The sequence below is a fragment of the Oncorhynchus masou genome, chromosome 17 (assembly GCF_036934945.1).
Source record: "Oncorhynchus masou masou isolate Uvic2021 chromosome 17, UVic_Omas_1.1, whole genome shotgun sequence".
NCBI lineage: Eukaryota > Metazoa > Chordata > Actinopteri > Salmoniformes > Salmonidae > Oncorhynchus > Oncorhynchus masou.
Genome location: NC_088228.1, coordinates 9,919,582 through 9,931,322, shown reverse-complemented (window position 1 = coordinate 9,931,322; position 11,741 = coordinate 9,919,582). Strand labels below are relative to the sequence as shown.

Sequence of the window (11,741 nt, the reverse complement as noted above, 5' to 3'; positions counted from 1 at the left end):
TAGTCATAAATATGCTTTATTTATTAAAAATACACTATTTACAGTACATATGTGCTGAGAGTCAATGTGACTCAGTAAGTGGTGATAACTGCTGTTATTCAGGTGTATGCCTGTGTGCTGTCCATCCAGCTCCTCACCACTCCGTACCTGGTTGTATCCAGACTTACAGTAAGATCTGCACGCTCAACTCAAATGTTCACATAAAAGAATGATGTACGTTTTGCATATTTATGAGGTTTGTGTGCAGATCTCAGGTATGAATACCATCCACCATTAATACAGTCTGAAATACAGTCACATAGAGGATTCCTCAAATGCATGTAATAATAACGAGGATTTGTCGAACAATTTCACCCTAAAATTAGAACGCTAAACTGAGTATAAAAATGTTAGACAATTAATTTGGTTCCTTGTGTCCCAAAGCCTTTAATACCGAAGAGGAGAAGTGAATCCTTTTCAGACTAGCTATAAGGCAAACTGGTTTAGAGACACAGATTCAGAGTCCTATTCAATCAACTTGGTCCGACTGTGCAGCCGACAGAAGAGACTCACTAAACTGACCTCCTAAATCTCCTTAAGGCCTTGTTGTCAGAGACTTATCACATATTTTCGCCAAAGGTTGGCCAAGGTCTTGTTTCTGTCCAGAGGTAAATGTCTGGTGTTCATTCTGAGCTGAAGTTGCCTGTCTCTGAGGAGGTTGAAGCGAAGATAGCGGCAGGGGTGGAGCGAATGGAGATCTGGGTGGATCGGAGGAAGTAGGAGGCCCCTCGGGTTGGCATCCAGTGGATTCCCCTCCTACGCTCTGACCGTCCCTTGGGTCTCACGTGGATATATTTCCCGTTCAAATTGGTGTCTCCGCAAGCGTTGAACCACCAGCCGCCTGCAAAAACCCATCGGATTAGTTAAACTGGATGCTGGTGTGAAAAATAGCAATCTCCATTCAATCTAATGTTCCATTAAATCGTATGCTTCATAAATTAGAGGAAATTAAATGATTTCATTCAAACAAACCCTGTACTTGAGCCCTACGATAAACAATGCATCCATAAAATCCTATAACATCCTCCCCACTCCCCACCACTTTACCTGTGTAGGTATAGGCACAGTGTGAGTCTTCAAGTTTGTCATTGTCCTGGTCCTTGGTGGAGAACATCATACCAGTGTGGTTGCTCATTGCGTCAGGCAGATTTCCGGACGCCCGTGAGAGGTGGATTCTATAGTGGGCCTCGGGTCCATCCAGAGAGAAGTTGTACTCAATGAAGCGCTTGCCCCTTTTCCAGTCCTCCAGTTGGATGTTCAGGAAAGTGTCACCTTGACTAGCGAGGGAGTGGATCTTCCTCAGGCCCAGCCAGAACTCTCCTGTGACACAGACAAATCAATAAGGCTCAGTGCTGAAGTTGTACACACATACCCAGGCAGGTGACTGGTCTGGTTCACTGGGTCATGGCAAGTACACATTACACCTCACAACTTGATCACTCACCTTGAAAGTCTCCAAATCCGTTTTCATATTTCTCCCAATTCTGATGGAAATTCATCGACCCATCCTTCCTTCTCTGGATGACAGTAGCGCCTCCATCTGCAGAAAGGAAAGAAGAAATGCTTAACTTCAAATCAATAAATATACGTTAGTACATAAATGTTTCAGCTCATACGAATGGCTGGAATGGTGAAAATGGAATGGTATCGAAAACATGGTTTTCACGTGTTTGATACCAGTCCATTCCACTCCACTCCACTCCACTCCACTCCATTCCACTCCATTCCACTCCATTCCACTCCACTCCATTCCACTCCACTCCATTCCACTCCACTCCACTCCACTCCACTCCATTCCACTCTACTCCACTCCACTCCATTCCACTCCACTCCATTCCAGCCATTATTATGAGCCGTCCTCCACTCAGCAGCATTCAATGGGAGCATTGGTGCTACTCGTCTGTCTTACCTTCACCCATGTCACAGTAGACCATGAAGGGCTCAGATTGGTTGGGCTTGATGGCGTACACTCCACTGGCTCTCTCGCCCTTGTTGAATAGCTCACTGCAGTCTGATGAGAGATCTGTGACACAACCATATTTTACAGTCTATCAGCAGCACCTTGCTGAAACCTGTAGTTCCTCAAACACTGTGTTTTAGTGTGGACCTTGAGTTTTGTAGGGACCCTGAAAGAGTAGCGGCTAATGGGAATACAAATAAACAAAAGGATCATGACCCTTTTAAAGCACCGTACCCGTCATGTCCAAACTACCATTGGTGGAGGTGTTGGTCAAATACCCAGCGAGGGTGGGTGTGGCAGACTGGAAGTTGTCAGATGGTTTCTCAATGGTCTCTTGCATGAAAGGGTTGTAGGTGAGCTGAAAATGAGAAGGAATAGTGTTGTTACGGCACAAGCAGTCATTTCTGTCACTCTGCACAATAGTTGTTTTTATAGGTTTGAAGCGTACACACAAATAATCCTGGTAGATGAGGTGAATAATCGCAGGTTGGTGTTTTTAGTCATGAATCTTGTTCTGGAGGCAGCTCTGCAGAGTGGTCACTCGCTGGCAGAGCCACAAAGTCATCAAGTCTGATTTTAAACCTAACTCTGACCTCAATTATTATTATTTATTTTTTTACTCCATAGACAATTTTAACTTTGCAGCTACCTCCAGGACAAGATTCATGACAAAAAAATGTCAACCTGCTGAATAATCAAAATAGACTAAGTGAGTTTCACCCATATAATGTAAAGCACTTTGAGCATCTGGTTATATATACATCCAAATAACTATCGTTACTATAATGGATTGAACATAAAAATGAAGTCATTTGTCTGTTCTCATGGTTGTAAGACTGTAAGGCTCAGGCTACATGTTGTACAATAACTACCTTCACCTCCAGAGTTTTCATCTTGCTCCTCTGGTGGTCGAGCTGGTCGCTCTGCTCTCTCACAGCCTTCAGCAGCTCACTGATGCTCCTCTCCTGGGTGTGGATCACATCCTGTGGGACACATGACGGGACAGGGTTGGGTCATTTCTCCAGACATGACTATTTATCCTTATAGGGTTCAACAGTTCTATCTGGTACTATAGTGGTGTTAGGGAGTAAGCTAATCACTAGAACCAAAGGTGACTTTGGCCAATGTATCTTCTTGAGGTTGGTTGAAGTGACTAAAACCCCTGCCAAATTTCCCCATAAACCTTACCTTGTCCTTGGTATCTTACCACGTCAGTATTATACATGGATATTGCAGTGAGTATTGGGAGAATCTTAATCAGCTTTAACACTATGTTAAGGTCATGTTTGGGGTGGCTCACCTTCAGTGAGTTGATCTCAGCCAGCTGCTCGGCGGGGACGAGGCCCTGAGACAGGCTGCTCAGCTTCACCTCCAGCCCTCCCACCTTGCTACGAAGCTGGCTACGCTCCTGCAGGATGCTCTCCACTTTTGAATTGATCTCCAGCGACAGGTTCCGTATCTCCTCGTTGTTGGCCTTGAGCACCACTGTGGTTTTCTTCAGCTCCTCCTCTTCCCCCTTGATCTCGCTGGCCAGCACGGAGAGCTGGTTGAAGGAGCTGTCGAAGATGTTGAGTTTCTGGAAGATGTCGTTTATCTGGCTCTTGGTCTTATGGACGAAGTCCCTGAGGCTGTGGCCGAGCTGGAGGAGACCGTTGGCCAGGAGGCGCACGTCATCCAGAGCGGCGAAGCGGGAGCGAGTTTCAACGGCGGGAACCTGAGGGAGAGGAGAATCTTTGGACATGGGCTCCTCCTTGGCGCAGAGGACCAGGGGCCAAGAAGCCACAAGAACGAACAGAAAGGTTAGCGTTAGCTTCATTATGTTTTTTTTTCTGTCTTGAGACCTTCAAGGTGTTGGTAGTGAGCTGGCCAGCCACTTCAGTCCCCTCTTCCCTTGAAAAGACACCACAGGACACAGAGCTAGTAAACTATATAGGCTGCCTGGGATGAGGTTGATTATTAACTTACTCAACTGATTTTACCTCTACATATATGGATGCAACGTTCACGAGTCCAATTTACAAAGAGCTTAACTCCTTCATGAGAAGACTGTTTGAAATGACTGGAGTCTGACTATTACTTCAGTGTTCTATTCTGAAATTCAAAAGAAAAGAACTGAGTGGGCAGCTGTTTGTGATGCATTCAATCGGAATGTTCAGTTCAAAACACACTGGTGTGCCAGTCTGGTACCATCGATGCCAATTCCAAAATTGGTACCAGTCTGGTACCATCGATGCCAATTCCAAAATTGGTACCAGTCTGGTACCATCGATGCCAATTACAAAAATTGCCACATCCGTGTGCCAGTCGGGGAATCGTCATGGAAGACCAAATAATATGTTCTTGTTGGTTCTCAGAAAGCATCTTAAGCAAAAAATTGTTGGAATAAAGTTCCAAGTCCAAATGTATTTAGACTTGAACAGGGCACACAATAATCAACAACCACTGTGTATAATTATTATATCTGATTGGAGTTTCTTTTACATTTTTTAGAAATAGACATTCATAACATTTACATTGGGTGAGTTGCAGGAAATTAAGCTACTGGAGTGCAGTACAGTGATTCTAAAGCCTTGTTCAAATTGGCAGTTTGAAGTAACACATTTTTTTGGGGGGGGAGTTAAATATCGTATTCGAATCTGTTCTTTTTCCTGCAGTCTGAACAGCCAAAAAGCAGATGGAATAAGATATTTCAAGCCCCATTTCAAACAACCTCTGATTCCTGGCCATGCGACTTGTGTCTGTTCGCCATGCAAACAGTCAAATCTGATTTATTTTCCCTCAAGTGGTTTTTAGACTGTTATTAGGCATATCTTGTTGCGTGCTAGCTACTTTGTTGACAGTTTTGACAAGAACATGTGGTAGCTAACTAATTTGTTAATTGTTTACAAACAAAATTAGTGAATGTGCTCGAATGCAAAACAGCTACTTAGCTAGCTAGTTGACTTCTGTGGCTAGCCAGAAAGGACTTGTTTTGAAAGTTGGATCATCGTCCAATGGCGGCGAGCTTTACACCACTCCAGCCGACGTTTGGCATTGCGCATGGTGATCTTAGGCTTGTGTGCGGCTTCTCAGCCATGGAAACCCATTTCGTAAAGCTCCAGATAAACAGTTATGCGCTAACTTTGTTTCCAGAGGTAGTCTGGAACTCGGTAGTGAGAGTTGCAACCGAGGAGACAATTTTTATGCGTTACACGCTTCAGGAATTGCCAGTCCCATTCTGTCAGCTTGTGTGGCCTACCACTTTGCGACTGAGCCAATGTTGCTCCTAGACAACACCACTTCAGAATAATAGCACTTACTGGTGACCGGGGCAGCTCTAACAGGGCAGAAATTTGACAAACTGACTTGTTGGAAAAGTGGCATCCTATGATGGTGCCACGTTGAAAGTCACTGAGCTCTTCAGTAAGGGCCATTCTCTTACTGCTGTTTGTCTATGGAGATTGCATGGCTGTGTGCTCGATTTTATACACCCGTCAGCAACCGGTGTTGCTGAAATAATTTGAAGGGATATCCACATACTTTTGTATATTTAGTGTACTAGCGAGCAATAATGGTGCATTTGGAAAGTGACTTTTTCCACATTTTGTTACGTTACAGCCTTATTCTTCTCATCAATTTACACATTATACCCCATATTGACAAAGAAAAAACAGAAATATCACATTTACATTAGTATTCAGACCCTTTACGCAGTACTTTGTTGAATCACTTTTGGCAGCGATTACAGCCTCGAGTCTTCTTGGGTGTGACGCTACAAGCTTGGCACACTTGTATTTGGGGAGTTTCTCCCATTCTTCTCTGCAGATCCTCTGAAGCTCTGTCAGGTTGGATGGGGAGCGTTGCTGTACAGCTATTTTCAGGTCTCTCCAGAGAGGTTCGATCAGGTTCAAGTCCGGGCTCTGGCTGGGCCTCTCAAGGACATTCAGAGCCTTGTCCTGAAGCTACTCCTGCTTTTTCTTGGCTGTGTGCTTAGGGTCGTTGTGCTGTTGGAGGGTGAACCTTCGCGCCAGTCTGAGGTACTGAGCACTCTGGAGCAGGTTGTTATCAAGGATCTCTTTATGCTCCATTCATCTTTCCCTCGATCCTGACTAGTCTCCCAGTCCCTGCTGCTGAAAAACATTCCCACAGCATGATGCTGCCACCACCATGCTTCACCGTAAGGGATGGTGCCGGGTTTCCTCCAGACGTGACGCTTGGCATTAAGGCCAAAGAATTTAAACTTGGTTTCATCAGAACAGAGAGTCTTGTTTCTCATAATCCGAGACTCCTCAAAGCGGGCTGTCATGTTCCTTTCCTGAGGACTGGCTTCCTTCCGTCTGGCCCTTCTATCATAAAGGCCTGAATGGTAGAGGGCTGCAGAGATAGTTGTCCTTCTGAAAGGTTCTCCCATCTCCACAGAGGAACTCTGCAGCTCTGTCAGAGTGACAATCGAGTTCTTAGCCCCTCCCTTACCAAGGCCCTTCTCCCCAAATGAGCTGGGCTGCCAGCTCTAGGAAGAGTCTTGCTGGTTCCAAACTTCTTCCATTTAAGAATGATGGAGGCAAGTGTGTTCTTAGGGACCTTCAATGCTGCAGAAATGTTTTGGTAGCCTTCCCCAGATCTGTGCCTTGACACAATCCTGTCTCTGAGCTCTACGGACAATTGGCTTGGTTTTTGCTCTGACCTGCCTTATGTAGACAGGTGTGTGTGCCTTTCCTAATCATGTGAATTTCCCACAGATGGACTCCAATCAAGCAATAAGGCCCGAGGAGGTGTGGTATATGGCCAATATGCCACGGCTAAGGACTGTTCATAGCACGACGCAACGCCGAGTGCCTGGATACAGCCCTTAGCTGCGGTATATTGGCCATATACCACAAACCCCCGAGGTGCCTTATTGCTGTTAGAAACTGGTTACCAATGTAATTACAGCAGTAAAAATACATGTTTTGTCATACCCATGGTATATGATCCCATATACCATGGCTGTCAGCCAATCAGCATTCAGGACTCCCACCACCCAGTTTATAATAGAAAATAGGATATTGATACTGCAAATACTGCTACTGTACAGTAGTGCTGATGTGATTTTGATCCATACAACCAATATACAACCTACATACAACCTAATATACAAACTCTGATGCAACATAAGATATGCCCGTGCTCCAGAGGTCCCTCTGTTAAATGTTAACTGATTGGTCCGACATCAAGCCCCAGTGTGTGGACACAGCAAACACTGCCCTCACCCCTGTGTTGAACCAGAGGCCCCTGTCTCTGGTCACTCTCTCTGGAGGGGAGCGGCTCTAACCCTCTATGCTGTGTGTGTGTGCGCGCATATGTTTGCGTGGGCGTATGTGCTGAAGGGATAGTTTCATGGGGCACGGCGGAGAAGTAAGTTGGAACTGGTCAACAGGAGTTGACACATTGCCCTGTTGCCCTACATTTTGCTTGATCACTTCAAATGGAAGTACCTGTTAACCTGACAGTGACCATAAAGGCTAGTTTATAGTCTGTGAGAAAAATGCAACTAGCTACGAAAAAAGCCTGGTTAACTGCTATGCTAAAGAAAAACTCTAGTCATGGTTGCCAACAGCCTTTTGACTTTTGGTCGTGGAACCATGTGTCTCATGTGATGCAAGAGAAGCTACTCTTGCCTCACATATGCTTTCTGTCAGTAGCTCAGTCTGGCTGGAACGCAGTGTAATGTGACGCAACTACACAACGTAGTCATTTTGAGTAGCTAATTGCGCTGTGAGCTTTATCTATGTAGACAACAAATGAGGCTTTAGAATTGTCTCGTGGAGGAAAATCTGATTTTGACCAATTGAATTTAAAGCTAATTTTGTATTTGAAGATTCAGTTAAAGATCCAGTAAGATAAGGTTTCATCTGGCACACGCTTGACAGTAGATAACTGGTTTCCCTTGAACTGTCTGCGGCCAGGCATGCTATACGAGTCTACAGTGGCTTTTTATCATTGACTAGTCAAACAGTTTCGCCAGAGAGCATATCTACAGTAGACACAGCTTGCTAATCAAACCAAAGCCAATGTGTGTTTGAGCAATCGATAAGTCACGTTTCAAGCCCAACCAGTGATGAATGTCACGTTTTTGTCCTCGCTGTCAATCACCCCCTATAACCCCGTTTTGCCTCATCATGTTCCTATCCATGTCATCTGTGTAGCAGCGGCTAGATGTTCTTTACCATTCGGGCTTATCAGATTTGCCACCAATGCTCCTTATAGGACACATCACTGCACTCTATACTCTTCTGTAAACTGGTCATCTCTGTATTTCTGTCGCAAGACTCACTGGTTGATGCTTATTTCTAAAACCCTTTTAGGCCTCACTCCCCCCTATCTGAGATAGCTACTGCACCCCTTGTCCTCCACATACAACACCCGTTCTGTCAGTCACATTCTGTTAAAGGTCCCCAAAGCACACACATCCCTGGGTCGCTGTCTTTTCAGTTCGCTGCAGCTAGAGACTGGAACGAGCTGCAACAAACACTCAAACTGGACAGTTTTATCTCAATCTCTTCATTCAAAGACTCAATCATGGACACTCTTCCTGACAGTTGTAGCTGATTTGTGTGATGTATTATTGTCTTTGACTTCTTGACCGTTGTGATATTGTCTGTGCCCAATAATGTGTGTACCCTGTTTTGTGTTGCTACCATGTTGTGTTGCTACCATGTTGTGTTGCTACCATGTTGTGCTGCTACCATGCTGTGTTGCTACCATGTTGTGCTGCTACCATGTTGTGTTGCTACCATGTTGTGCTGCTACCATGTTGTGTTGCTACCATGCTGTGTTGCTACCATGTTGTGCTGCTACCATGCTGAGTTGCTACCATGTTGTGTTGCTACCATGTTGTGTTGCTACCATGTTGTGTTGCTACCATGTTGTGCTGCTACCATGTTGTGTTGCTACCATGTTGTGCTGCTACCATGTTGTGTTGCTACCATGCTGTGTTGCTACCATGTTGTGTTGCTACCATGTTGTGTTGCTACCATGTTGTGCTGCTACCATGCTGTGTTGCTACCATGTTGTGCTGCTACCATGCTGTGCTGCTACCATGCTGTGTTGCTACCATGCTGTGTTGCTACCATGTTGTGTTGCTACCATGTTGTGTTGCTACCATGCTGTGTTGCTACCATGCTGTGTTGCTACCATGCTGTGTTGCTACCATGTTGTGTTGCTACCATGTTGTGTTGCTACCATGTTGTGCTTCTACCATGCTGTGCTGCTACCATGTTGTGCTGCTACCATGTTGTGCTGCTACCATGTTGTGTTGCTACCATGCTGTGTTGCTACCATGTTGTGCTGCTACCATGCTGTGTTGTTGTCCTAGGTCTCTCTTTATGTAGTGTTGTTCCTCTTGTTGTGATGTGTTTTTGTCCTATATTTGTAAGTATTTGTATGTATGAATCCCAGGCCCCCGTCCCGCAGGAGGCATTTTGGCAAGGCGTTATTGTAAATAAGAATTTGTTCTTAACTGACTTGCAGACATTTGATTTAGATTTGTTTCTAATACTTGTTTGATTAAGTCTGTAGTGCCAGATGGGTTCGCATATTTATTTAACTAGGCACGTAAGTTAAGAACAAATTGTTACTTTACAAATAAAAAATGTGTAAGGAAAGGGAAAGGATACACAGAGACAAGTAAATATGGATCGTATTTGATCCTTGATATATATACAAAGGGACAGGACTTCACACTAAACTGCATAGACCTTTGCAGTAAAGTCGAATCGTCGCTATAGTAACTGTTTGGATAGTGCAATACATACTACAACGACAGGTAATCCTTTTGTGGATGTGGATTCTAGTAAGATACGTTGTGATTGGTCCTTCTTGCTGAAAGAGGCCAGTTCAGTTTGAGGTCTATGAACTCTCGATCAAGAGGAGACCTCTGCAGCACAGAGGACTATACTAATACTGCCAATAGGAACCAATAACCACACTGACCTACAGTAGCATAGAGGACTATACTAATACTGCCAATAGGAACCAATAACCACACTGACCTACAGTAGCATAGAGGACTATACTAATACTGCCAATAGGAACCAATAACCACACTGACCTACAGTAGCATAGAGGACTATACTAATACTGCCAATAGGAACCAATAACCACACTGACCTACAGTAGCATAGAGGACTATACTAATACTGCCAATAGGAACCAATAACCACACTGACCTACAGTAGCACAGAGGACTATACTAATACTGCCAATAGGAACCAATAACCACACTGACCTAGAGTAGCATAGAGGACTATACTAATACTGCCAATAGGAACCAATAACACTGACCTACAGTAGCACAGAGGACTATACTAATACTGCCAATAGGAACCAATAACCACACTGACCTAGAGTAGCATAGAGGACTATACTAATACTGCCAATAGGAACCAATAACACTGACCTACAGTAGCATAGAGGACTATACTAATACTGCCAATAGGAACCAATAACCACACTGACCTAGAGTAGCATAGAGGACTATACTAATACTGCCAATAGGAACCAATAACCACACTGACCTAGAGTAGCATAGAGGACTATACTAATACTGCCAATAGGAACCAATAACCACACTGACCTAGAGTAGCATAGAGGACTATACTAATACTGCCAATAGGAACCAATAACCACACTGACCTACAGTAGCATAGAGGACTATACTAATACTGCCAATAGGAACCAATAACCACACTGACCTAGAGTAGCATAGAGGACTATACTAATACTGCCAATAGGAACCAATAACCACACTGACCTACAGTAGCATAGAGGACTATACTAATACTGCCAATAGGAACCAATAACCACACTGACCTACAGTAGCATAGAGGACTATACTAATACTGCCAATAGGAACCAATAACCACACTGACCTAGAGTAGCATAGAGGACTATACTAATACTGCCAATAGGAACCAATAACCACACTGACCTACAGTAGCATAGAGGACTATACTAATACTGCCAATAGGAACCAATAACACTGACCTAGAGTAGCATAGAGGACTATACTAATACTGCCAATAGGAACCAATAACACTGACCTACAGTAGCATAGAGGACTATACTAATACTGCCAATAGGAACCAATAACACTGACCTACAGTAGCATAGAGGACTATACCAATATTGCCAATAGGAACCAATAACCACACTGACCTACAGTAGCACAGAGTTACATAATGCACATCAAATTCATGTATATTGTAGTCCAGATTTATGATTTACAATAACCCAGCACGTATACCTTCATATAGTCACTGTGGGGACGACGTAGTCTATGCACTTATCATTGCATTGCTGCTGTTTTTATTTAAAGAAATGGAGGTCGTAGCGGGCTTATTTATATGGGTCCATGTCCGTGTCCCGTTCCTTGTAATCGGTAGCTCTAGCCTTTAACCCAGCATGCATACCTTCATGTAGTCGACTGTGGGGACGCCGTAGTCTATGCACTTATTGATGAAGCCTGTGACAAATGTGGTAAATTAGCCTAGCCTCTGTTTCATCGGAAACACTTCCGTATTATCGTTGCATTGCTGCTGTTTTTTATTTAAGGAAATGTTCAAGGCTGTTCTATTTATGTGGCCTATACGGTAGTCCTATGAATTTGTTAGTTTATTTTCAGTTATCGACTCTGTCAATTTCGTTAAAATGTGTTTCCGCCCGGTCTCGAACCGGGGACCTTTCGCGTGTGAGGCGAACGTGATAACCACTACACTACGGAAAC

The 11,741-nt window shown here is 44.1% G+C and overlaps 1 protein-coding gene and 1 non-coding gene across 3 annotated transcripts; both read right to left on the bottom strand.

Annotated features, from left to right (window-relative positions):
* On the bottom strand, positions 1 to 3,906 carry LOC135558412 (angiopoietin-related protein 3-like). 2 transcript variants are annotated; one of them, XM_064992195.1, is made up of 7 exons: positions 3,300 to 3,906; positions 2,872 to 2,982; positions 2,234 to 2,357; positions 1,949 to 2,062; positions 1,484 to 1,579; positions 1,087 to 1,359; positions 1 to 880 (listed from the first exon to the last, which is right to left on the bottom strand). In XM_064992195.1, the coding sequence occupies exons 1-7, from the start codon at positions 3,813 to 3,815 to the stop codon at positions 663 to 665; spliced, it is 1,452 nt and encodes a 483-aa protein (XP_064848267.1). In that variant the 5' UTR covers positions 3,816 to 3,906; the 3' UTR covers positions 1 to 662. The 2 variants fall into 2 exon arrangements, with proteins under 2 accessions (XP_064848267.1, XP_064848268.1); XM_064992196.1 differs by having other exon boundaries at positions 2,878 to 2,982.
* A 7,762-nt stretch (positions 3,907 to 11,668) lies between these two features.
* trnav-cac (transfer RNA valine (anticodon CAC)) lies at positions 11,669 to 11,741 on the bottom strand. Its single transcript has one exon. It is a non-coding gene; the product is annotated as a tRNA-Val (tRNA).